Below are 27,684 nucleotides of genomic sequence, written 5' to 3' on the forward strand. Positions count from 1 at the left end.
CTCCCACCAATTCACCTAATAGTTTTTAAAGAGAGCCTTCAGCTTCTTTGCATAAAAACTATGCAAACTGTGGTCCTTCTAGTTCCAGTTCTTCATCTTTTAATGTTGGCTGGAAATGGCAGTTTTAGATTCTTCTCTTGATAAATTATCTAGAATACAGAGTAACAGATGTCTTGAGATTGCAGCAAACACTGGTAGGGCAGGAGGTATGTTAGAAACTTTTTTTGGTAAACTAATGGCATATTCACAGCCTTTTGGTGCTGGAATCCTAAATTAATTCACATTAGCATCAGATAAAAAAACCACAACTTTTGAAGTCAAAGACTGTTGTCATTTATGTTCAAAATCCCACCCCCCATATACCGTGTCCCTCTCCCCTAAAAACCCTTTCAAACTTTTTGGCTCCCATGTCATTTTATTAAATCAAGCTTCCTCCATTCAACTCGGATACTTCAGTGATGAAGGATCACAGGGGTTTAATCATGCATGTTAATGAGACGTCTGGCCGCAGTCCAGCAAAACACTTTAAGCCCCTGCTTAATTTTAACTACTGAATAGCACTATTGACTATACTGGAATTACTTAAGGTTTTAAAATTTACCATGTGCTTAAGTGCTTTGCAGGATCAAGCCCCTATAGAAATAAATTGATTGATTACACGTTTTGTCAAGTTGGTGGTTTTTTTTTTGTAATGGTTTTCTGGAGAATCACTACATCTTCTCTAAAAAACTCTCTTTGAAAATGTTGGGTGTTTTTCCAAAAGATCCACTACAAATCCATAAAAAGACTGCATGGATGGCTTATTTACCACCTGGTTTTCAGGTTGTGACCAGGGTCCGGGGGGTACACTGAGATTGCTTAATGAGAGCAAACTGCAAAGAATGGGGTGGCAGGTGATCTCCAAAACTGATGGTTATTTCTAATAATTAGATTCACCAATCCAGCAACCAAACAGCTTCTACAATACCTTGCTGGTTACCCAGAAGCCAAAAACACAGCTCCCTTAAAGCAGCCCAGCCTTAGGCCTCCACCCCAGACATCCAAGTCAAATATGATGGGGATTACTGAAAATCTTATTCATCGAAAATAAAGTTCTGCCAGTCCCAAAGGATGAGACACATTACCCACCAGGTCAATGGATATTTCAGATCTTATCCAAATACATGCTTACAGCCAATTCTTATTAACGAAACTAAAATTTATTAAAAAAGAAAAGGAGAGAGAGTATTGGTTGAAAGATCATTATACATACAGATATGAGTAAAGTTCTTAGGTCCGTTTCATAGTAGAGATGGTGAGCTTTTGAGTTGCAAAAAGTTCTTTTCAGCATCAGGTCATCAGGTTATAGTCCAAAATAGGCAAACCATGTCCAATATCAGGGGGATCCAGACTGGAGCTCAGTTTTGAGGAGACTTAAATTCTCCTGACAAAGCTTAAGTAGATCTCAGATACAGGATCAGGGCCCTAGAATACTTTTATAGATCTCTGGTAGGCTATGATAGTCTCTTGACAGCAGATATTCATTGGGTGAAGAATAGTGGCTTTGAAGTAAAACCTTTTGTATCCTATATATACAAGGTAATTAGTTGCATTCATCGGCATAAGGTAATTATCCATTAAGCAGTTCATAGACAGTTGAGTGCAAATTTCAAAGAGAAACATAGACAGTGATATTATTACACCCAAATTCCATCTTAATATTAATATCCCCTTTTGATCTCTGAATCAATAAGAACATAAGAAAGGCCATACTGGGTCAGACCAAAGGTCCATCTAGCCCAGTATCCTGTCTTCCAACAGTGGCCAATTCCAGGTGTCTCAGAGGTAATGAACAAAACAGGTAATCATCAAGTGATCCACTTCAGCAAACTCTGGTTCCAAGTGCCTAGTCAGTGACTTACACCAGTTCAGCAGTTTGAGTTCATAGAATCATAGAATCATAGACTTTAAGGTCAGAAGGGACCATTATGATCATCTAGTCTGACCTCCTGCACAACGCAGGCCACAGAATCTCACCCACCCACTCCTGTAACAAACCTCTAACCTATGTCTGAGCTACTGAAGTCCTCAAATTGTGGTTTAAAGACTTGCTTGCAAGCAACTTAGAGGCAAATATTATTTTTACTGCTCAGAATGTTAACAACTGTAGTTATTATTTATATTACATTAACATCAAGAGGCCCCATCATGGTCTGGGCACTATTGTGTTAAAGTAAAACCACAAGGCAGATAAGGTCCCCAACTTGATCTTGAAATCTAATTTTAAAAAGTGTATAGTTCTGTCTCAAATAAGCGTAAGGAAATTATACAAGTGGAAACAATAGATTTCATACAATTTATCAAACTACCATTTATGTTTTTTAAAAACCAGTGTTTGTTATTTGAAGTTTAATATTAATGTCCTGTCAAGTTTGTTCAAGCTGCTTTAGAAATATTTCATATTTTAAGAAAAGACCTTGCAAGATGAATAGACATTTACAAAGAATAGTTTTCCAAAAGTCAAGTGGTTCAAGAAGTTCAAATATAACAAAATAAAGGTGTGCACACTAGCGTAAGAAAAAATTACATATTGCATGCATGCAGGTGGTCTTAGGTTGCCTTTAAATATCAGTTTCTTGGGTCAATTATGAAATATTTCAGCATAACGCCAACCTGCTAGCAGACCACAGTGATCTGTAACCAACACCATTATTATCTGCAGTACAAAGCATATCATAAAACTTAGAAATCTCTGTGATATAGGTAAATGCTTCCACAATTAGGATTCATTTGTGTTCTACAGTGGTTGTTAACTGGAAAAAAAGAAAATGTAGTGACAGCCTCAACTTTTATCTTTTTAAAAATGTTAGTTGCTTAAAAGCTTGGCTGCAAAGCTGTACTGGTGAATATTATTTTTTGTATTTAATTTAAATTATTTTAATAGATTATAATAAATTTAGGCCTTAAATTTCAAACTTAATTTACAATAGGTTTACTTTTAAAAATTGAACCTCTATTTCATTTAAATATGATATTTTAAAAAAAAAAATCTGATTTTGATTTTTTTTAAAAAAAGAATAATTGATTTTTATCCACCCTGCTCCACGGCATTTGCACCCTCCAGGAGCCTGCAGTCACTTCTCGTGGCCACTCCCCGTCCACCCTTTGTGAGCTCAGCTCTAGAAATTCAGTCTCTTTTGAACTTTTTCTCTAAACTGATCCCTCTGGCTCCTGGCCATTGCTGCTGCTTTGCCCTGGAGGAGCCCCCTCACCCCCACCTCCCCCCCCAAACCAAGGGGAGGCCAGATAGTGGCACCAGGTTCCCCTTCATCAAGGGTTTTCAGTTCCTTCTGGGCTCCAGAGGAGCTCTGCTGTCAGGGGAAGACTCTCTGGGAAACACACTGAATCTGCGCACCTTCTGATCCCACCTTCCCCGCTTCTGGGTCTGTGCTGGCCTTCTCTGGGCCACAGGCTCCACAGCCCAGGCCCCAACAATGACTCCACTGGCGATCCTGGCCCATTACCCTTCTCTACCTCTTCTCCCCTTCCTCCCCATCATATTCAGCCCCAGAGGACCCAGCCTGGCTGCCACTGGCCATAACGTCATGTGCCGAGGCTGAAGAGTGTCACACCTTTATCCAGATGATGAGGGACCGGAGAATCTGAGTCCAGTTCCCTCTGCAGCCAGCTCCTGCCTGGGCAAAGTGCTTTTGCTATTCACAGTACAGAGCACAGGTCCCCAGAGCAGACACATGGGCAAAGGTACCCTCACCATGCTAAAGCATCTTGGGGGACATGCTGCAAGGTTGCTGGAGAGGTGGTGGGCTGCCACTGGGCTAGCAGGGTGCTGCCGTAATGGCTCGCAAGACCCCCTGGGGTGCTGCACCAAGGGTGGGAGATATAGGCATGGGGAGCACCACTGGGGCTGCTCGCTGAGGTAAAGATAGTTGAGTTGAAGATAAAAGACAGGAACAGACAGGAACCATCTGGTTACATTGTTAACCTCTAACAAGATATATGTAAATAGACCAATACAATCACTACCTTCTTCCAATTCTTCTAAGAATGCAAGTCTACATTTCAAAGTGTGAGTCAATCTAATATGGCTTGGCTCAGTGTCACAAAGGTGGAGGAGGAAAATCTTTTTCGGATGTATGAATATGCAGTTGAGATTGTGTTCATTATCACTGATCAGCAACATCCATTTTATACTGACAGCTCACTGATCTCATTGCATATTTCCTGAGGAGAGATGAAAAGCCTTTTTCCTTGTTGAGAATTAAAAGACAAAGAGGATCAATGTGATGATGTAAAGTAAAACACTAACAGTCACCGGATTTTTCATGGAATTCTGACAAATGTGTTAACTTCATATAACGGAATTGTAAGAAAACATCATAATACCCAATTGAAATTTGTGAGTGTCTTCATGGTCTTAAAGTTTATAGCTGTAATTTTGATGGAGAGGCCCTGAAAGGACAGAACAAACATCTCGTATGTTTCAAGGCTTTGACTTTCATCTTCTACGTGTTAACATTCTCTGTGATTGTTTTAATCTTCAAGTGTCCTTTCTATACCCACCATTTGTTACATCTATCATGAAGACTTATTACATTAAAAATAAGGCTTATCAACATCCTTCAAAAGTCTTCCCAATTGGCAATTCCATGAAATAGCTGGTATTGTACGTTTGAAATTCACAAAATGACCTCTTCCTTTTTCTCTTTTCTGTTTGCCTGTTTGAATTTCTTTCCCCACAATATGAAAGTTACCCAAATGAAACTTTGGCTCTTTTTAAAAGCATCTCCCCTATAGAATGAGTCAAGCCGCTGTTCATTATCATCTGGGAAAGTCATTTTTTAAAGCTCCATTTTTACCGATGATGTAAATATCTTTTTATTTCTTTCATTTTTTTTTTACTTATAGTGTAAAACAGTCTAGTCTTCAAATATTTTTCATATGCTTTCATATTCCATTCCCTTGAGAGGCACCATCTCACTTAATGGGGGCATTCTGCCATGTAGTTACAAGCAAGCTCAGAACTACATTTAAACAGCTAGAACACACACTTTAGTACAGTCAGTATCAAATAACCCGTTAGTTGTCTTTGATCCTTTTGTGATTGTTGTGGAACTGAAAGGGGAAACAAAGACCTCTTCACATTGCAGTATACATAACCGTCCCCAGAAACCCCTCTACAAATATTTAATTCATAACAATAAAAACATTACATTTATTTATTACAAATTAAAAAAATAAAGATTCAAGTTTTGTCTGTCACCTTCTTTATAGTCAGAAGCATCTGAGACTGAAGAAAGAATTAAATGAAAGCTTAAATATCTTTTAATGTGACTGTAGTACCTTACTTAGTCCTTCGTGGTCCAATCCTGCAGAGTGTCTCACAATTCTGTTAATGCTGCAAGGAAATGGCTCAGTGCTTACAAAACTAAAGACTTAATTCAGCCCCAGTATACAGAATATCTATTATAGATGACATATATTAATATTCTATACTGAAACTATTTATGCTTATAGTTAAGCAGGTGTTTAAATGCTTTGCAAAATCGGGAGCCTATATAGGAAATAAGGCCCCGATCCTAGTAAACATTTATGCATGTGCTTAACTTTACTACTATTAATTGTCCCATGAAAATCAAATACATGTATAAATGTTTGCTGGACTGGGGACTAACTGGAATTCTGCCAAGTCTGTTGGAAGCTGTTTCCTTTTTACAGGCAAACTCTCTATATGATCGGCAAAGAATCCTGTGGCACTTTATAGACTAACAGACGTATTGGAGCATAAGCTTTCATGGGTGAATACCTTTTCTTTTGCTGCAGGATGGCTGCCTTTAAATCTGGTATTGTGTGTCCAGGGAGACTTAATTGTTCTCCTACAGGTTTTTATATATTGCCATTCCTAATATCTGATTTGTGGATAAATGGACACAAACCAGATATTAGGAATGGCAATATACAAAAACCTGTAGGAGAACACTTCAACCTCCCTGGACACACAATAGCAGATTTAAAGGTTTGAGCATTGGCCTGCTAAACCCAGGGTTGTGAGTTCAATCCTTGAGGGGCCCATTTAGGGATCTGGGGCAAAAATTGGGGATTGGTCTTGCTTTGAGCGGGGGTTGGACTAGATGACCTCCTGATGTCCCTTCCAACCCTGATATTCTATGATTCTATGATTCATCCTACCGCAAAAAACTTCAGGACCAGACTTCAAAGAGAAACTGTTGAGCTTCAGTTCATTTGCAAATTTGACACCCTCAGCTCAGGATTAAACAAAGACTGTGAATGGCTAGCCAACTACAAAAGCAGTTTCTCCTCCCTTGGCATTCACACATCAACTGCTAGAAGAGGGCCTCATCCACCCTGATTGAACTAACCCCGTTATACCTGCCTCTGGAAATTCCCACTACATGCATCTGACGAAGTGGGTATTCACCCACGAAAGCTTATGCTCCAATATGTCTATTAGTCAAAAAGGTGCCACAGGACTCTTTGCCACTTTTACAGATCAGACGAACACAGCTACTCTCTACATGATGAATCACTGCTGTTATGTGCAAAAAGAAAAGGAGGACTTGTGGCACCTTAGAGACTAACAAATTTATTTGAGCATAAGCTTTCGTGAGCTACAGCTCACTTCATCGGATGCATTCAGTGGAAAATACAGTGGGGAGATTTATATACACAGAGAACATGAAACAATGGGTGTTACCATACACACTGTAACGAGAGTGATCAGGTAAGGTGAGCTATTACCAGCAGGAGAGCGGGGCAGGAGAAACCTTTTGTAGTGATAATCAAGGTGAGCCATTTCCAGCAGTTGACAAGAACGTCTGAGGAACAGCAGGGGTGGGGGCGTGGGCAATAAACATGAGGAAATAGTTTTACTTTGTGTAATGACCCATCCACTCCCAATCTTTATTCAAGCCTAAGTTAATTGTATCCAGTTTGCAAATTAATTCCAATTCAGCAGTCTCTCGTTGGAGTCTGTTTTTGAAGTTTTTTTTGTTGAAGAATTGCCACTTTAAGGTCTGTAATCGACTGACCAAACAGATTGAAGTGTTCTCCGACTAGTTCTTGAATGTTATAATTCTTGACGTCTGATTTGTGTCCATTTATTCTTTTACGTAGAGACTGTCCAGTTTGACCAATGTACATGGCAGAGGGGCATTGCTGGCACATGATGGCATATATCACATTGGTAGATGTGCAGGTGAACGAGCCTCTGATAGTGTGGCTGATGTGATTAGGCCCTATGATGGTGTCCCCTGAATAGATATGTGGACACAGTTGGCAACGGGCTTTGTTGCAAGGATAGGTTCCTGGGTTAGTGGTTCTGTTGTGAGGGGTGTGGTTGCTGGTGAGTATTTGCTTCAGGTTGGGGGGCTGTCTGTAAGCAAGGACTGGCCTGTCTCCCAAGCTTTGTGAGAGTAATGGGTCATCTTTCAGGATAGGTTGTAGATCCTTGCTGATGCGTTGGAGAGGTTTTAGTTGGGGGCTGAAGGTGATGGCTAGTGGCGTTCTGATATTTTCTTTGTTGGGCCTGTCCTGTAGTAGGTAACTTCTGGGTACTCTTCTGGCTCTGTCCATCTGTTTCTTCACTTCAGCAGGTGAGTATTATAGTTGTAAGAATGCTTGATAGAGATCTTGTAGGTGTTTGTACAGTTTGGAGCAAATGCGGTTGTATCGTAGAGCTTGGCTGTAGACAATGGATTGTGTGGTGTGGTCTGGTGAAAACTGGAGGCATGTAGGTAGGCATAGCGGTCAGTAGGTTTCCGGGATAGGGTGGTGTTTATGTGACCATTGCTTATTAGCACCATAGTGTCCAGGAAGTGGATCTCTTGTGTGGACTGGTCCAGGCTGAGGTTGATGGTGGGATGAAAATTCTTGAAATCATGGTGGAATTCCTCAAGGGCTTCTTTTCCATGGGTCCAGATGATGAAGATGTCATCAATGTAGTGCAAGTAGAGTAGGGGCATTAGGGGACGAGAGCTGAGGAAGTGTTGTTCTAAGTCAGCCATAAAAATGTTGGCATACTGTGGGGCCATGCGGGTATCCATAGCAGTGCCGCTGATTTGAAGGTATACATTGTCCCCAAATGTGAAATGGTTATGGGTGAGGACAAAGTCACGAAGTTCAGCCACCAGGTTTGCCGTGACATTATCGGGGATACTTGTAGTCCATCTTTGTGTGGAATGTTGGTGTAGAGGGCTTCTACATCCATAGTGGCTAGGATGATGTTTTCAGGAAGATCACTGATGGATTGTAGTTTCCTCAGGAAGTCAGTGGTGTCTCAAAGATACCTGGGAGTGCTGGTAGCACAGGGCTTGAGGAGGGAGTCTACATAGCCAGACAATCCTGCTGTCAGGGTGTCAATGCCTGAGATGATGGGGCATCCAGGATTTCCAGGTTTATGGATCTTGGGTAGCAGATAGAATACCCGAGGTCGGGGTTCCAGGGGTGTGTCTGTGCGGATTTGTTCTTGTGCTTTTTCGGGGAGTTTCTTGAGCAAATGCTGTAGTTTCTTTTGGTAACCCTCAGTGGGATCATAAGGTAATGGCTTGTAGAAAGTGGTGTTGAAGAGCTGCCTAGCAGCCTCTTTTTCATATTCCGACCTATTCATGATGATGAGAGCACCTCCTTTGTCAGCCTTTTTGATTATAATGTCAGAGTTGTTTCTGAGGCATTGTGTTCTGCACGGCTGAGGTTATGGGGCAAGTGATGCTGCTTTTCCACAATTTCAGCCTGTGCACGTTGGTGGAAGCACTCTATGTAGAAGTCCAGTCTGTTGTTTCGACCTTCAGGAGGAGTCCACCCAGAATCCTTCTTTTCATAGTCTTGGTAGTGTGTATGGTAACACCCATTGTTTCATGTTCTCTGTGTATATAAATCTCCCTACTGTATTTTCCACTGAATGCATCCAATGAAGTGAGCTGTAGCTCACAAAAGCTTATGCTCAAATATATTTGTTAGTCTCTAAGGTGCCACAAGTACTCCCTTTCTTTTTGCGGATACAGACTAACACAGCTGCTACTCTGAAACCTGCTGTTATGTGTTGATCCTTCCTGCAATGGTAACAGGCTAGTTAATTAGTTAACAGCTTGACTTTTACCTGAGCTCACTTGGTCTATTTCTTATGGTCTTTTGAATGTCTGCCTAATTAGCTTTTAAATTCCTCAAGAACATGTAAACATTCAGTCAGCTTCTGCCTTTTGAGCCTAGCAATTTCTTACTTTAAAATGATTCCCAGATTGCAAATTCCCACTTTACGGTGAAACTGGGAAAATACAATATGTAATAGATAAAAATTGTTAACCTCATCAAACATAGTATTTCCTCTCATTCTCAGTATTGTTCAATGAAACCTTAAAAGTAAGTTTTAAAAACTCTCTGTGTAAATGGGGGTGGAGGGAAAATACCACTCTTTAAATAACTGCATGTCTGTGAATGAAAGAGTTATTTTCAAAAAAAGAGAGTGACTCTAAATGTATGAGTTATACACATGACATGTTAGGGTCCTGGGGGTTGAGTGCGGAGGAATTGGCTACATGTCTTACTGAGGGTCTGATCCAACCCTAAAAATTCCATGAGCTATACTAGCTGGAATGGAGAAGGGGGTGGGGAATTCATTCAGAATTAAAATTGACAGCATGTTATTGCCCTCCAATACTCTTTATGGAGTCAGTGGATTCAATATTAGTAAGTTAAAAACTGAAACCATTAAAGTGTGCCCATACACCTCTTAGAGCAAAATTCTCTTTTCAGATCCTGATACCTTGCTCAGCCTGCATTGATGTTCATGGCTGCACACTTGTAGGAAGAACAGAATATAAGAAAGGGACGTAGGAACTGCCATACTGAATCACACCCGAGTGGTCCATCTAGTTAGGGACCCTTTTTCTTACAGTGGTTAGAACCAGATGCTTCAGAAGAAAGTGCAAGAAATCCTATAGTGGACAATTATGGAATTATCTTTCCATCTGAGATATTGCTTCTTGCATGCAATATATTTACAGTTATCTTCATTTAATGATGTTACAGAATACTTATTTGCCCACCGATGTGCAGTGCTGTTGAAATATAATGCAGAGTGACGTCACGTGCTCAATAAGGCCTTCTGAAATAAGACACTAGCTGGAATTTTCACCTAGCAACCATATGTTGTATAACTAATGAGCAAATGAAGTGTTTAATTAATAACCCTTCTGAGAAATAAAACTTTAACACAGTAAATTCATGCTGTGGCTACTTAGAACTACACCTGATGAGCGCTGTCATTTTTCTCTTCATGAGCTGGCAGTTCCTATTTTTCTTCTAAGGGTCCTGCTGGGTTTGGAAGCATTAGAAACTAATGTTGTTAATTTAATTAGTAATTCATTTGCATATATGAGCTTACTTACCACATCAACCTTCTGTGTCCAGTGTATTTTTTGAAAGGTCTGCTTGGTCTTTTTAATATTCTTTGTTTCTTTCTTGTATGTATAACTCATGAAATTATATACTGTGTGTGGTTTGATAATGGTCTGTAAACATTTACTGGGGAACTTTAAATGTAGGGTTACTTAAGTAACATTTTCTGGTTGTCATTTTAGTTACAAGCTTTAGAAATTGCCTGTTGTTTTTGTGAGCTGAAGGGGAAACAAAATGCTAATTGTCAATTTGGCTTTTCTCTAACAATATCCAGGAGGGAACATCTGTCTTTGTACAGAAAAGCAGCTCTTTAAGGCCAATTACTATAATGAGTTACATATTAGTAACAGGATTTTTACCAGGGGATTTACAGGTACAAATATGCATTACAGCAGGAATATTGTAGCAGAATATTTCTGCAGTTCACATAAACTCATTCTCCTCCATGTAAAATGTTTACTTTCTCCCCAAATCCATGAAGATCAAGCAAGTCACAGTATGAAGTCATTTGTTGAAAGAAACATTATACAGTATAGCTGTGCTAACCAGTAAACAAGCATGGTGCAAGTCTGACTAGCAATTGTTTAGTTTTATTCTTTGTTATGTTACAGTGGTACCCAAAGGTTCCAGTCAAATTGTACTGCAATAGGAATCTGAATAAATATATTTTTATTGGGCCCTTTGGGTGCTAATATAAATAAAAATAAATCATACAGTTACAGAAGTCACAGTTGCACTCTTTTTCTTCATAGGTTACTCTTAGTGCTTTAAAAATGTATAAGAAGGTACGGTCCCTGCCCATACCAGCTTACAGTTTATTGCATTTTTTATCTGTATTACCATAGCACCTGGACTCCCCAGTCATAGACCAGAACTCCATTGTGCTGGGCGCTGTACAAACACAAAACAAAAACCAGTCTCTGTCCCAGGGAGCTTACAAGCTAAGTATAAGACAAGAGACAACAGATGGATACAGACAGATCAGGGAGTATGAGTGAACAATAAGACAGTATCGGTCAGCATGATAGTCTGTGCACACCAGCACCTAAATTGTGTTTTTACCTTTTTAAATCTTTAATATTTTAAAAATATTAAACACTTAATTTGCTCATTAGTTATATATTATATGACTGTCAGATGCACATTCCAGGCAGTGTCTTGTTTCAGAAGGCATTACTGAACACTTTATATTACTCTGCTTTATATTTCAGCAGCATTGCACATCAACATGCAAACAATTGAAGTAAGCTCTAAACCTAGGTGGATGCATGGCTTGAGGCCCAGATGCTATGGTCACAAAGACCAAGCAAGTTCTTGTAACAACAATATGTTATGTATTGTACAGACAGTATATTGGGAGAACAGGCTTGCATTACTTTATTCTGTACCACATCAGCAGAATCAAGGATATGTTCCCATTCAAATTGTTCCTGAACTCCAGTGAGCACTGGTTGGAAGAAGAGGAAGGAGGAGGAGGACCTATCACTTATATAGTGCTTTTCATCTCTAGATGTCAAAGCGCTTTACGTAGGGAGATCAGTATAATTATTCTTATTTTACAGATGGTAAAACTGAGGCACAGGGAGGGAAATGACCTGCCCAAGACTCCCAGGAAACCAGTGGCAGGGCTAGGAATTGAACCGGGATTGCTTGAGTCCCTTAAAAGCCTATAGGAGTCAAGGGCAGCCAGGCATAAATAAAAAAATGCTGATTGAATTCAGAGCTTGCAAAAGGCGCTGCCTGGATAGTACTGGAAACAGAAATCCTGTTTTATTCACAACAGATATAGCACAGGACCCTTCACTGTGCCTCAGCCGGGACCCAGAGGAATCACTTTTGTGATTGCAATCAGTCATTGGTCTCTTCAGTGAGACCTCCAACAAGAGTGGTAGCTATAATTGTGGGTTTGTGATATGGAGGCCGATGTACTTTCAGAATATGTGTGTGCCACACTGAAGTCACTAGTCATGTGTTTAAAGTTCAGTATATGCTGAAGCGCTTTGCTCAGTTGGGGCCCCAGCCTTTCACAACTGGACTGAAACCACTCTACTGTTTCACATATAGTGGACCACTGAACATTGATCACTACAAACACTGGCAAAATTCACACCTGTGACCCATTGGTGAAAGGCCCCCAGTATTGTGGGCTTGGGTCATCCAGGCTTCTCAGACAGTTTCTGGTCTCTGCTCCTGCTATTTTATACGGACAGATACCTACAGAGCGCATTTTGAAACTACAAACAAAAGGGTATTAATAATTTATAGAGCCAGATTCTCAGCTGGTGTAAATGGACACAGTTCCATTTAAATCAATATAGATACACCCATGTATGTCCTCTGACTCATAATGTTTTTCTTTGTGTAAATAGAATTTAAAAGTTCAGGTTTGGATGGTTTCTCATTTTATCTTGAGAGCTTTGTCTTCTTCCTCTGCATGCCTTACAAAACGTACTGATTTCTTATAATGTCAAATGGATTCTGATGCCACAGCCAGGGTCCAGAAATTGCTTGGTCAAACACAAATGTTAAAGAATGCTTCCATCAATGCAAATGAGGGTGTCTGCATTCACTTCAACATCAGCAGAAATCCTTTAATAGCCAAAAAAAGAGGGAAAAAAGCCTCTTTCCTTTTGAAAATCACTTTTCTCTGAGGAAATGGAAGCTAAACAAATTTTCTTTCTTAAAAAATTTACTTGAATGTGTAAAAAGAAAAGGAGTACTTGTGGCACCTTAGAGACTAACCAATTTATTTGAGCATAAGCTCACTTCATCAGATGCTGTAGCTCACAAAAGCTTATGCTCAAATGAATTGGTTAGTCTCTAAGGTGCCACAAGTCCTCCTTTTCTTTTTGCGGATGCAGACTAACACGGCTGCTACTCTGAAACTTGGATTTGTGACATTTAAGCGATTTTATCTGTTGGAGATATCTGTGACTTCTACTCTTTCTTTGAAGTACTGGGAACTTTGGAGCACCAGTTATTAAAGAACTTTTTTAGCTACTAAACTGGAGCAAGCAAAGGGTTTGTATCTTTTTTAGTGATCTCTTTTAGTCAGTATTGACTTTCCTTTTTTGTTGTTGTTTCAGTTAAACTTGTATTATCAAAGAGCTTGATACATGGGTCTCTTTTCCTTTTAGTCTTTGTCTTATAATTCTTTATTGGAAGTTACTTATAACTAATGTGCTAGGGGAGTCTCTAATGGGGGGGATTTCATTCTCTCTTTGCTCTTTTGTGTTTCTTCTGCTGTGGGTCCTGGGTATTTTAGTTCTGTTATACACATTTTAAACTAATTAAAAATGTAAAAACAATTCTTTGAAATGCAAGGGAATTAATCTGCAGCTTTTGTCCCCAGGCTACTCACTAGAGCTGTAAAAATACTAAAAGCTATCATGACTGCAATCCGTTATTTGGAGTAGGGGAGTACTTTCTCTGCTCCAGCTGCAGCAGCTGCCTTTCCTACCATAGTAGAGTTATTCCTCTTGGTAGAACAACTGATGGCCCCAGAGAATTACTCTTCATGATCTATTAATGATCTACAATGACTGAGCTCATCAGGTTGGAACCTATTGGGGAAGAACAAGAGCAATGAATGATTAAAGTTAAACCCTATAATTTAGAAAGGACAGTCTGGATTTAAATAGAGGCTGGATAAGTTGTATGACCAAAACTGATATTTGCTTGTTAAAATAGGATAATCAGTTCTCATGCCTCGGGATGTCAGATATTTCCCACCAGGGTCAGGACATCAGGAAGATGGTATTATTGGTGTATTATTTGGCCAGGAGGGATGTTCATGTTCCTCTGAAGCATCACACATAGGCCACTATTAGAGGCAGGATATCAGACTGGATGGTATGATAATCCAATCTGGGAAGATAAACCCAGATCTTCAAAAGTATTTAGGCACCTTACTCCCAATGATTTAATCTATATATGGAGGAGGGAGAGCAAACTGATGTAGTAATAGACATAGAAAATATTATATAATGCCATCTTGCACCTTCTCCTAGCATCTTTAATACAAGTATTTTATAGCATTTTACAAACATTAATTAATTAAGCCTAACATGACTCCGATACTACAGAGATAGTGGTGGTTTTAAGACCATATCTAGATATAATTCACCTATGTGAGGTAAGTAATTATTATTGTACCCATTTTACACATGAGTAGACAAACACACAGACATTTTAAATGCCTTGCTCCTAGTAACATTATGGGAGATAAGGAGGGGAGGCTGGTGGGCCAGACTCATTCATTCATATATTTTTTTGGTTTTGATTCCCAGAGAGACAAATGAACTGAATAAAAAAATGTCTTGCACAGTATAGAAAATGGAGCATTGTCCCTAACAGGATCATCTGTATTAGCAGTGATCTCCTGACAACTGATAGCAACCATGCTTTGAGAGAGATTCCACAACCCTAGCAAGAAATGTACTCTGCCAAACAAATTTCAATCTGGAGAGTGCTGATAACCTGGGCATATCAACCTAAAATGTACCATAGGAAGCAAATATGCATTGCAGTGGTTGAGTGTCCATAGAGGCAAGGTAGAAGAGAGTCAGATTAAGGGATATTCAAGAGAAGGGATAAAGTAGATGCAATGGACTGAGTTGGCTTTACACAACTGGTAGTGTGGGACTTTTACCAGTGACTTCAGTGGGAGCAGAGTTATGCCAAAGCTGACCATTTTTGAAAACCTCACCTCTAATAGTATGAGTCCTTTATACGTGCCCAATTTCTTTAATGAATACTGTACATTTTATTTCATATTGTACCGTTCATTCTCAAACCATTCCAGTGTCTTTAAAATCAGTCATACACTTTGTGCAGTAGCCAGACATTATGTCAGCAGCAATAGTTTCCACATATCCATGAGCATCAGAAGTTATTGTATGTAGAGAGGACACATTGACCACGACACTGGTTTTATTACCAGTTGTTTTAAAAGATAAAACATGAGAGAGGACCTTTAATTTCCACCAGAAAAACCACCGGGGACCTCATTATAATGTCTCATTAGACGAGTGGCAAGTAGCAACCCTTACTTCTCCCACCACCCACAATGCTGAAGTGTTAGTACTGGGCAGGATTTTAAGTCCTATTTTGGGAGATGAGCCCACCGTGGTCTGGCCTAGTGGCAAAAACAGCTGCCATCTGGATTACAAAGACATCCCAAAATACTTGACAATCTGAATATGGCAGCAATAGGATTTAGAGCTTGCTCACAGTGAAATCTAATTGACAGAGTTTTAACAAGAGCGTTCCAATCGGCATTGGTTTCCCTTCAGGAAAGAAGCAATATAAGAACATTTGGAAAAGATAATCTGTATTTAGGATTGAAAATATAAAACCAATTATAACCAGTTAAATCAAGTGCATTTTGCATAGAAGGCTTAAACCTCATTGTTCCCCTATATGTATTATTCATACATTATTATTGTGATTTGTTTCCTCTTTCAGGGCCTAATCTTCCCAAGGCTCAGGTTAAAACAGCATCACTTGGATTAGCTGGAAAAGCACGATCCCCTCTGCTTCCAGTCTCGGTGCCAACAGCCCCAGAAGTGTCAGAAGAGGGCCACAAACAGACAGAGGATCCAGCTAACGTAAGAACAATCTTAAAAAAACAAGAGTCTCATCGCAAATCATATTAACTTTAAGTGAAGGGTCATAGTTGTAAATCATATTCTGTGCAATCATTTTAGTTGAACAGCTTCATCTCTGCCTACTTGATGTATTAGGTTATACCAGTGAGTAGCAGTTAAGGAACAACAGGTCTGATCCAAAGCCTGCTAGCGTGAGTAAGATTCTTTCTGTTGACTTCAGTGGCCTTCGGATCTGGGCCTCTGTCTGATAGAGATGGACAGATAACCTGTATTCTGTGCACATATAATTCATATTGTTACTTACATGATCTCTTTTGTACCGACTAACAGATCAAAACAATTCTAGTTGTCAAGCATGGGATCCAGAAGGAGAAAGGGACTGATGGAAGAGAGAATGAATGAGAAAACTGATGTCAGAAAAAATAAGTTAAGGAATAAAAGATTATAAAGTAATACCAGACAATGGAGAGAGAAAATAATGTGAAAGGGATAGTTAAGATGAAAAGAAAGGATCAGAGGGAAAAGATGTCTGAAAAAATAATCAGAAAATTTAAAACGATACCAATCTTAGATGCAGTACTTCACAAAAGGTGGGGAAAGAGCAAAAGAAACTAAATAGGAAGAAAAAAATAAGGGAGACAGACTGTTATGTACAATCTATTTTCATTTCCTTGCATGTGAGAGTGGCTTACTAGGCATCATGAGACAGGTTCATCTGGCATCTTGTCACCTAATCCTCTTATGTTTGAAACCTTGGGGAAGGGAAAAAGCAAGAAATCTGCTTTTGACATGCACAGAGAGATTTTTGGTCTGCTGCCCATAGAAATGTAGAACAGTTAAATTATGTTCCCTCTTATTGTTAGTAGTATCATAAGCAATGTGCTATTGTGTTGTTCTGAGAGAATTCGTCTCATGTTATGTTAGAGTAATGGCCGTCAAAGTGTGGAGCCATCTCCAAAAAACTGGTTTTTATTACCTGACCCTTTCCTAACCCAGTAGCTTTTTTTCTAGTGATGCTTATGCTGCCAGTGGCTCTTTGTAACGTTGATAATAATGCTTAGCACTGACTCTTGTAAATGCAAGATTTACTTGCAGGATTTATGCCCTGGTTCTTTTATCCACAGATCTCAAAGCTCTTTCCAAAGCAGATAAGATAAATATCCTCGTCTAACTAAAGAAGTTTCTTTTCAAACTTCTTTACTCCCCTTGCTGAGTTGGGAATTTTTTTTCCTGATTCTGGCAATCACCTGGACCTTCGTTCAACAAGTGTAACATGATTCCATGATTTAGAGTCTAACCCTACAACAGCAATGGGACTGAAACCACTAGTGCTTGGAATGAAGGGTAGTGCTGAGCCAGTGCACCAGTGGGTAAAATCCAGTACTGAACAATGTGGTCACAGAGCAGTCCTGTGGATTACTGCAGCCTTACTATTTCTCTGAACTTCTTCCAAGCCCTGCTGGCTCTCCCGCAGAGAGGAGATAAGGGACACGGAGTCTTGTATTGGGGGAAGAGAAATGAAAATGACTTACTTGGTAAAATTACTGACATAAAGAGTAATTTAGCACAGAACATTTGATTACATGAAATGCTATTTCGGCTCTAAACATCTTATAACAGCAGCGCAATTTATTTCCCAAGAGGGACACTTTTCAAACTCAGCAAGTGTGTGAGCACTTGGTGGAAATAATGACAGGAGTTAATAGGCTCTTCAGGTAGTCAGAGTTTTGGGGGTGGAGGGGTGAATTGTGGGAGTTTTTTAAGTTTATTTCTGCAGAGGTACGATTATGTTATTGGATCCTTAACTTTGTCCAGACCTTTAGGCTGCAGATTTCCCACAGTGCTTTCAAATCATTTACTTTGAAAAGTCCCACATAAATAACTAGTGTTTGAGTTCTCACTCAGTGAATCAAAAGCGGAGAATCATTCATTTTACTCTTGTCTCTATAACTTTTGAGGTCAGTGGTTCCCAATGATAGGTACATTTGCTGGTCATTTAAGGTTTCATGACAGGTACTCAGTCGGCTGTCCAATGTACTTCCCCTTCCACTGTTGTCACAGACCCTAATCCTGCAGGGTACTGAATACCTCCTGCAAGGCGCTGGGTGCCCTCAAATCCCGTTAACAGCAATGGTAAGAGTTAAGACTCACTGGCTACAATGGGAGTTGGGAGTGCTCAGCTCCTGGCAGAATCAGGCCCTTCATTATGAACTCCAGGAGCAGCCTCTGTAGTACATCCCAGTGCACCATGGCTGCATTCCCAGTCCTTCGTTCAGTCTCATGCCAGTCTGGAATAATCCAAGATTTGGAGTACTGCAAGCAACACCTCTGCTGGACGGCATATACTGGAACTCTAGGACTCATCACAGAGTTTGGTCCTTGAGTTCACCAACTAGATACCTAGGAGAGGAGGTTGCTGACTGCAGTGGAAGGGGAGCAAGGAGGTGACGGGGTCTCCGTTGGGCAAAGTGATGAATCTGAGAACAACTGTTTTAATGCATTGTTTCAAGTGGCTCTGCCCCTCCTTGTCTTTTCTGTGTCCTTTAAAACAGATTTTGGTTATTGCTCACATTGACTGTTGATTTGGGTTTTTTGCAGGTATATGAACAGGATGATCTGAGTGAACAAATGGCCAGTTTGGAGGGGTTAATGAAGCAACTTAACGCTATTACAGGCTCAGCCTTCTAACAGCTGTTGATGAATAGATAAATTGTGTTATCCAGGAACATTGCAGCATACAAGTACTTCATATATGCCACACACATACACAACCCCATAAAACCACCCTTTCTGCAGTACCATTCATTCAACGTAAGGAAGAGTCTTGATGAGTCCTAAAAATTAAATAACAAAAAATATGCTACGTTATGATAGATCAAGCATCTAAAGCAATTAAAGTGCAGCCCTTGCAAATAAGTGAAACAACTACAGCAGAGACCAAGGTGATGCCACTTGATTGCTCATTTTGATCTGTTAGCCTTTGTAATACTTGAGGTGTCATGACTATCTCACATTTTACTTAATAGAGGTGTATAGTTCTTGGTGAAAATCTAGTTTTACGTCAGTCAAATGTATTTTTAAACATATACCATGCCATAATTTGTCAGGGTGGAAGTTCACTCTTTGGGTTTTTTTTGTTTTTTATATACTTTTTTTACATGAAAGCACCTGTAACAAATAATCACGACATAGCACCAAAGGATTGGAAGTGTTACCAACAGCACAAAACCAGACAAATAACTCCCATTTCTTTTGTCATTTCAATCACTCATCTTGCACAAGCGGTATGCATTAGCGAGTTGCTGTAAAATCCACCCATTTTTGCAAGTATTTGGAAATCCTCCCATAGGTAACATTTTATATCTGGCTACAGAGAATGGGAACATAAAAAAACCTGCATTGGTGGCATGCTGCCAGCTGCCGTATGCTTACAAAAAGAAGATATGATATGCAATCTTCTCTGACACACACTAATGATGTGCTTAAACTTGGAATAGAACACTTCTAAATATGGGTGGCCTTGGTGCCAGACTGCACTGTGATGACATTTGAAAGCTCCTCCAGGGCCACCTTTCACAGCAGCAAAGAGGAAAACGGGGTGAAGTTCCTCGCATCCTTTCTCGACTGCTCCACCTCTTGTTTGAGACTGCTCGGTTCCATTAACTCTGTGATTCAGTCACCAATGGCTTCTCCTTAACTCAGTGCAGAAATTGGAAAGCAACCCTCGGTCAGGCACAGTGAAAGATAAGACTTATCGGTTAACAGTGATGGACATATCACAGTTTTTACAGAGAAGCAACAAATCCAAGAAAATGAATTCAGAAACTGTGTTGCATAATTGGGAAACAAATTACAGGTGCTTGATTGCAGTAAAATATTCCTTGTTCAGTCATAGTTAAAAAACAACCAACCAATCATAATTTAGCATCAGGACACTGCTGTGAACTTAGAGGAACCCTTTCAGTGTTTTCCTCCCTCTTCTAGTAGTCTAGCTTCATATTGCAGCGTTTATTGATAACTATAACTGTTTGAATTGACTAAATTTTGTGAGCATACTTTTTATTGCTGAATTTTGAGCTGCATTCAGAGTTAATCCCTGTTTATGCAGCTGAATCACCAAAAGGGAACTAATTTGCATATTTATCAGTTAGGAGGCTGCAAAACTCAATAAGAGAGTTTCAGATGAATTACTCAATTCAGTTCTGCCTTTGATTTCAAGCTTGAGTAGGTCATAATTTTAAAAGAGCATGGAAGGGCCGGGATCTTTACAACCTAATAGTTCCTTTTATTAGGTGGGTAATTATATGTGAATCCCTGAATAAAATATTTGGCATAAAATGGCACTGTAACAGAAGTAATAATTCAGATTATTTTCTACAGTCATGTATTGGAGAGGAAATCAGATGTGAAGGATGGAATTCAAATGCTTCATTAGGAACTCTAGTGTGTTTGTGAAAATGTTCCTTACCAAAATATATTTTTATTCAATTGACTAAGATTTTAGTCAGATATTTCCTAAGAGTTAAGAAGGTGAGAGGTTGAGTTTTTATGTTCTGTTAAATTTGTAACTAAGAACTTCCACTGAAAACAAAGCAAGCAAATCTGTCATGATGACAACCAAATTCATAGCCTTGGTATTGGATTCTATAATGTCCAGCCTACTACCTTGTTTCTGCAAGGCAGGTTTCAATACAGCTTCTGAAAAAGAGCCTCTTCCCTTCTAGCACAGATTGTCAATTATTTTGAAATGGGACCATAGGGCCACATTCTGCACTCCCTTCTTCTGGAATAAGTCTAAGTTACTCTGGAAAACAGTATCTGACTCACAGGACTTTAACAAGGGGCTTTGAGCCATAGAACATTAACCCAAAACTGAATATATCCATGGTACAAAATTACCTAAAATATGTGACGGGTGAACCCCAAAAGTTTTGACAGCTGGATTTTGTTTGGATAAGCATCCTGATATTCAGATGCTTATTTGAACATTGGTTATGGTGTTGGCTGTCCTGTGACATGGATTATCATATTCATTTTGTGAATGTGCAACTCCCACTGATTCAAATGTTAGACCCTTGTATGTCTGAAAAATTGGTCTGGATTTCTCGAGGACAGCCTTTCTTGTGAATTGTAAAGCATTGCCATCTCTAAACTCAGTGAGAAAATGGAAATTGAAAAAGAAATGCAAAATTTCAGAACCTGAAGAAGATTCAGAATAGGTTTGGTTTTAGATATCTGTGAGTCTTCAGGAAGAGGAGATTCTTAAATTTTACATAGTAATTCAGTCATCCCTAGTTTGTGGGCATTTGCAGTCATACCTGCAAATATAAAGTAGCTATTTATTTAATAATCCTACTCAGAATCTCTGGACTTCCTCTGATAAAGTTTCTGAAGGGCATTATTGCCCAGAGATCCTTCATTTTTCCTGTAGACCCAAGTTTATTTTCATTTAGCTTGATATAAGTCACAGGGCTACAGCTTCTTTTTTAGCTATCAAGTGAAATCTTAAAGGAGACTTATGTGCAAAACCTAAACTGTATAAACTGGATTGGCAAGAGGAACAAATTGAGGTAATCTACCAATGTTCATAGCTTAGTAATTGGCTAGAGTATTTGGAAAATGGAGAAATTAAAAATTAATCCAAAAACTCAGTTGGTTACTTTTTTATGTGAAATATGTATTCAATAGGCACACTTCTACTTTTCCTGGCAAATTTTAAACTCAACTTGCAGCAGAAGCATCTTACTAACTAGAATGAAAAGTTTTAGCATTTCTTGGTATTAGCTAATAGAATGAGCTGTTCTTTCCCATAGTTTATTTATAGGATAGAGAACACAGGAATTTATTTTAGCTCAGACTTTGTCCGCAGTCCTGCAAAGTTGTATTGACTTAGATGAGACAACTCACTTCCGTAAAGTTAAACAGACGGGTTTGAAGGACTGACGCCCACATTAGGACTTCAAAAGATATTGACCTTCTACATAAACATCCAAACATGGGAGACTCACATGAGTGTAATGGCACAGAACCTTTAAAGGCATATTTTGATAGTGCTACTTTTGCAGTGAATTCAGCTGTAAAATTTATTTCAGTTTTGACTGATTCCTAAGCTTTCAGAATATTTAAAATGAAAAATTATTGACACTGAATCATTCTCTACCACAAACACCCTCGTAAATGTAAAGAAAGATAAATCAACTTGTAACGAATTTGTAAAGCTGCCATGGGGAAGTAGCTAGCTATTCACACCTAGGAATGGTTTCCTTGGCTGCCATTACAGGTAGCAGATAGACTTTGCAGTCAACACTTCTGCAGCTGTACATCTTGTATCATATTCATTTTTCTGAGAAAGACTTCACAGATGAAATGCTGCCAAGAACTTCATTGTTTAAGAATCCTCTAGCTTGAGAACTTGGCTGTCAAAGTTAGTTTGGTGATGGTTGGCTTTTTTTTTTTTGGAAGGCTTAGTTCAGGAAACCATCCAAACATTTAGTTACCTATCTAAGGCCATTTATCCTTTTGGTTGGTAAACTAGCAGAAAAATTGGTGTACTCCCATATGATCTCCATTACTTCATGGTTTGGGCTGGATAATACTGCAAAAGCTGCCCAAACCATGGTGTATGGGAATTTCTGCTTCCTGACCAGAAGAAGCCATGAATTGCAAAGTATTGCAAACTGAAATCATTGTGGCTCCATATGAGTACAGCGGCCACCCAGGTGATTGAGATTGCAGTCTCAAAGGCCTAATTTACCTTTTTGGAGTTTCAAAACAATGTTACCAATAGTTCAGGAGTTATTACTCATTTTCTCCAAACCAGTTAGCCCACCCCTAGTTGTGAACACAATTCCCAGGTTAGTCTCACAACTTTGTATTGTTTAACAAATGAAATCTGAAAACCACCCCACTAATATACAAATATACCACAAACATAAATAGCACCTCTCTGATTCCACTGAAGGAAAAACTCCATTAACTTAAATGGAAGAAGTATGATGGCCAAGTTATTTGTACATTCAAAGTTTGCCCTAAGAATTTTTTTAACATGAAGAGCAAAATCATAATTTACTAATCCCACATCCTTATTGTAAGAATCGTTTGGTGAACTGTTGTGTTGATAAAAGGCCTTGTCCTGCTCAGCACTGAAGTGAATGGGAGCTTTGTCATCGAGTTTGGTGGGAGCTGGTGAGTTTTATATTGCGTTATAAAAATGTCCTCTCTTAAATGCAATATTATTCTCAAGTCTGATTTTCCACAGTGTTACTCCAGTTATACACTAATGCAGACTCACTGCAATCAACAGAATTGAATCAACAAAAACTAGAGTAACACACTTGAGAACCAAGGCATCAGTTGTGATACTTTAGAAAATCATGTCTCTTACTGTATCAAGACTCAACCTCATAATGAAATGATTATTTCCATAAGAACATTCTGATCCTGTTTCCAGTAGCCCCTTATCCCTTGTTATTTGACAGCCAAATATCTTCACTGAATCCTTTAATAGGCATGCCAAATCTGTATTTTATTAAAAATGGCTAGGTCCCAATCTTGCAAACTTAGGGTTGTCAATTTTGGTTGGATGTATTCCTGGAGGTTTCATCACATGACATAATCTTTAATTAAAGATAAATCTTCGATTCCTGGAGACTCCAGGACAATCCTGGAGGATTGGCAACCCCATGCAAACACTTGTGCATATGTGTAACTTACTGCTGAGCCTACTCACGGTAATAAAGTTAAGCACATGCATATGTGTTTTCAGAGTCAGGGTGTTAAACATTATTGAATCTATATATAAGCATGTAAAAATATGGAAAATAAAAATATTTCAGGTCACAAACATACACATTGTACAGTGTAAATAAGTAACATAAAGGGTGGATAAGATGAAAAGCATTCAATATTCTGTCAGAAATGGAAGCACTGGAAACTGGATAAAGGAAGCTGATTATTAGCAAAGCCACAAACTACTGAAAGTGTTCAGAGATTATTTTTCTTATCTGTTTGACTTGTCTCTCTGTTGGCCAGCAAGTGTCCTGTCTGATTTCAAGTTGAATTTGCTCAGTCTTTCTTTTTAGATCTCAGCAGACAGCATTTTAAGCATCTTCATTCTGACCTTTTTTGATTGGAGAGAAACAATAACAATACAGTACATCTGTCATAAAGCAGCACAGGCCAGAGTCTCTCACTGTATGCTGTACACGTATTTTGAAGTGCAAGAAAGCAATGTTGGTAGAAGAAGGGAAAACTGCTGTTTTTATTATTGTAAAATATACCTGGCAATTCCTACATTTTTGAATTGTCACCATGTGTAGGATGGGAGGGTTGGGGGGAAGGGTGTACTTTTTATAAGTAATATTTAATTTATTATTTAGAGTGTTTTCTTTTGGATAATTTATGATAAAAGGGAGATCTGGTTGGAAACCTAGAGTTGGCTGTTAAAGCTGCTGTGTCCCATGTCTCAGTGTGTTGTGTTTTGAAACTATATTATTCAGACCTAACTATAAGAATACTCAAGAGTAACTGGCAAAGATATCTTGCTAAATATTCACTGGTATCTGCCACTGAGGTCACACAAAAGATGGTGTCTGTGAAACACTGACATAAACTGTTAATTAATCATTACAACATTAAGGAAAACAGTGCTCTCTCTTCCTTTAAAGGGCTTTGCGAGGTAATTCAAACAAATTGTTATCCTACTAGTGATACCTTAATCTGGTCGAAATGGGTTACACTACAGCTTTAACTAGCCTTAGTTTAAAAAAAAATCTTGTTGTTACAAAAGGCCTAAAAATGGCATTTTGAGCCTATAAACAGTTTCTTTAAATTGTCAAATTCTAGCATTGTTAACCAAATTAGACTAGTGACTGCAATATTTAAGTGTAAATCTCGTTCTATGCGAAAGGAAACTTGCTTACGATGTAAAAATAAATGACTGTTTCTACACACACTCTTGTATACTGCTACATGAAGAAAAAGGGGGTTTTGTAATGCACTGTAGAACAGTCTCATATTCATTTTTATAGAAATGTTATTCCAATGGTGCATTTTTTTGTTTAATAAATAAAGTTTTGATACAAACGTCCTCCTGTGTGGTATGGTGTATAAAGTTCAGGCATTTTTTATTTGCACTGAGTGACCCAAAGTGAAAACAAGAACATTGACTAGCTTTGTGAGGATTTTTGTTTGTCACAACACAGAAAGGGTAAAAAGTCTGTAAGCTTTATCCAGCTGAATTCACAGAGAGCAACAAAAATTAATTAGGAGGCTAGAGACTGATTTATGAAGAAAGATTAAAGAGTTTGAGTGAGGATGACAGTACAACCCCTAGATACACTGGCAAGCACTTACTCACCCAAGAAGTCCTTTGAGCTCCTCCAATAAGCAATTGTTCACCAGTATAAGTAAAGTTTGCACGATCTAAATCAGACTAGATAGTTTAGCTTGGTGAGGACAAAGGGTGGGTGGGAAAGAATCATAGAATCATAGAATATCAGGGTTGGAAGGGACCCCTGAAGGTCATCTAGTCCAACCCCCTGCTCGAAGCAGGACCAATTCCCAGTTAAATCATCCCAGCCAGGGCTTTGTCAAGCCTGACCTTAAAAACCTCTAAGCAAGGAGATTCTATCACCTCCCTAGGTAACGCATTCCAGTGTTTCACCACCCTCTTAGTGAAAAAGTTTTTCCTAATATCCAATCTAAACCTCCCCCACTGCAACTTGAGACCATTACTCCTCGTTCTGTCATCTGCTACCATTGAGAACAGTCTAGAGCCATCCTCTTTGGAACCCCCTTTCAGGTAGTTGAAAGCAGCTATCAAATCCCCCCTCATTCTTCTCTTCTGCAGGCTAAACAATCCCAGTTCCCTCAGCCTCTCCTCATAAGTCATGTGTTCTAGACCCCTAATCATTTTTGTTGCCCTTCGCTGGACTCTCTCCAATTTATCCACATCCTTCTTGTAGTGTGGGGCCCAAAACTGGACACAGTACTCCAGATGAGGCCTCACCAATGTCGAATAGAGGGGAACGATCACGTCCCTCGATCTGCTCGCTATGCCCCTACTTATACATCCCAAAATGCCATTGGCCTTCTTGGCAACAAGGGCACACTGCTGATAAATAACAGGCAAGAACTCTTTGAAAATTATGAACAGTAAGGCCCTGATCATAGAAAACACATGGGTACATTCTTTAAACACACGGAGAATCCTACTGAACTCAACCCAACTACTCATGCTTAAAATTAAGCTTGTGCATAAGGGTTTGCAGGATTGAGACCTAAAGAAAGAGAGGAACTTTTTAGGTAGAACTTGGGAAAATGGGATGGCATAGAAATAAGAATAAATATAACTAGGGGAAATAGGGGAAACTAGGTATAACTAGGAATAATAGCGCATAATTAAGAAAAGGGAAGATTTATGCTGAATATAAGGGAACACTTCTTGACAGTGAGCTAATTCAATTGAGTGGGGTGAGAATCCGCCCTGGGAAGTAGTTGAAATCCTGTTGCTTGGAACAGTTAGGGCCAAGTCTTACTTAGATTAGTAATCTCAAATAAGTGTTTGCATGGTTGGGGGGCCTTAGAATGGACAACGCACTATTAAAAAACCATAGTGAATATTCCTGTATTGGCAGAGAAAATGATCTAGGGGACTGATTTTCAAGGTGCTGAGCACCCAAAGCGGAAATCAGTGGAAGCTGTGCTTTCAGTACCTCTGAATCAGGCCCTAACCAGTATCTCCCATCAATAATATTTGTCTCCCTAATATTGTGAAAGGACCTATGACATGAGAAGAGTCATCATCCCCTGAGTACAGGGCTACTGTTACAGCCTGATTCGTGCTAATTGGCTACACCAATGGGTTCACAAATTTAAAAGAACATGAGAATTTATGACAGGTTTCAGAGTAGCAGCTGTGTTAGTCTGTAAAAAGAAAAGGAGTACTTGTGGCACCTTAGAGACTAACCAATTTATTTGACCATAAGATTTCGTGAGCTACAGCTCACTTCATCGGATGCATTCAGTGGAAAATACAGTGGGGAGATTTATATACATAGAGAACATGAAACAATGGGTGTTACCATACACACTGTAACGAGAGTGATCACTTAAGGTGAGCTATTACCAGCAGGAGAGTGGGGGATGCAGAACCTTTTGTAGTGATAATCAAGGTGGGCCATTTTCCAGCAGTTGACAAAAACGTCTGAGGAACAGTGGGGGGGGGGAGAGAATAAACATGGGGAAATAGTTTTACATTGCATAATGACCCATCCACTCCCAGTCTCTATTCAAGCCTAAGTTAATTGTATCCAGTTTGCAAATTAATTCCAATTCAGCAGTCTCTCACTGGAGTCTGTTTTTGAAGTTTTTTTGTTGAAGAATTGCAACTTTTAGGTCTGTAATCGAGTGACCAAAGAGATTGAAGTGTTCTCCAACTGGTTTTTGAATGTTATAATTCTTGACATCTGATTTGTGTCCATTTATTCTTTTACATAGAGACTGTCCATTTTGACCAATGTACATGGCAGAGGGGCATTGCTGGCACATGATGGCATATATCACATTGGTAGATGTGCAGATGAACGAGCCTCTGATAGTGTGGCTGATGTGATTAGGCCCTATGATGGTGTCCCCTGAATAGATATGTGGACACAGTTGGCAA

General features: G+C 39.2%; 1 protein-coding gene across 1 annotated transcript in view; it reads left to right on the forward strand.

Moving 5' to 3' along the window:
• Positions 1–18,990, forward strand: part of DCC (DCC netrin 1 receptor) — a 967,455-nt gene extending 948,465 nt beyond the window's left edge. The window contains exons 29-30 of the mRNA XM_078852711.1: positions 15,877–16,019; positions 18,618–18,990. Coding sequence (XP_078708837.1) covers positions 15,877–16,019; positions 18,618–18,707 — 233 coding nt within the window. The 3' untranslated portion in view covers positions 18,708–18,990. The remainder of the gene's footprint in view (positions 1–15,876; positions 16,020–18,617) is intronic.
• Positions 18,991–27,684: the final 8,694 nt, after the last annotated feature.

Source organism: Lepidochelys kempii, chromosome 5 (genome assembly GCF_965140285.1).
Source record: "Lepidochelys kempii isolate rLepKem1 chromosome 5, rLepKem1.hap1, whole genome shotgun sequence".
In the NCBI taxonomy this organism is placed as follows: Eukaryota; Metazoa; Chordata; order Testudines; family Cheloniidae; genus Lepidochelys; species Lepidochelys kempii.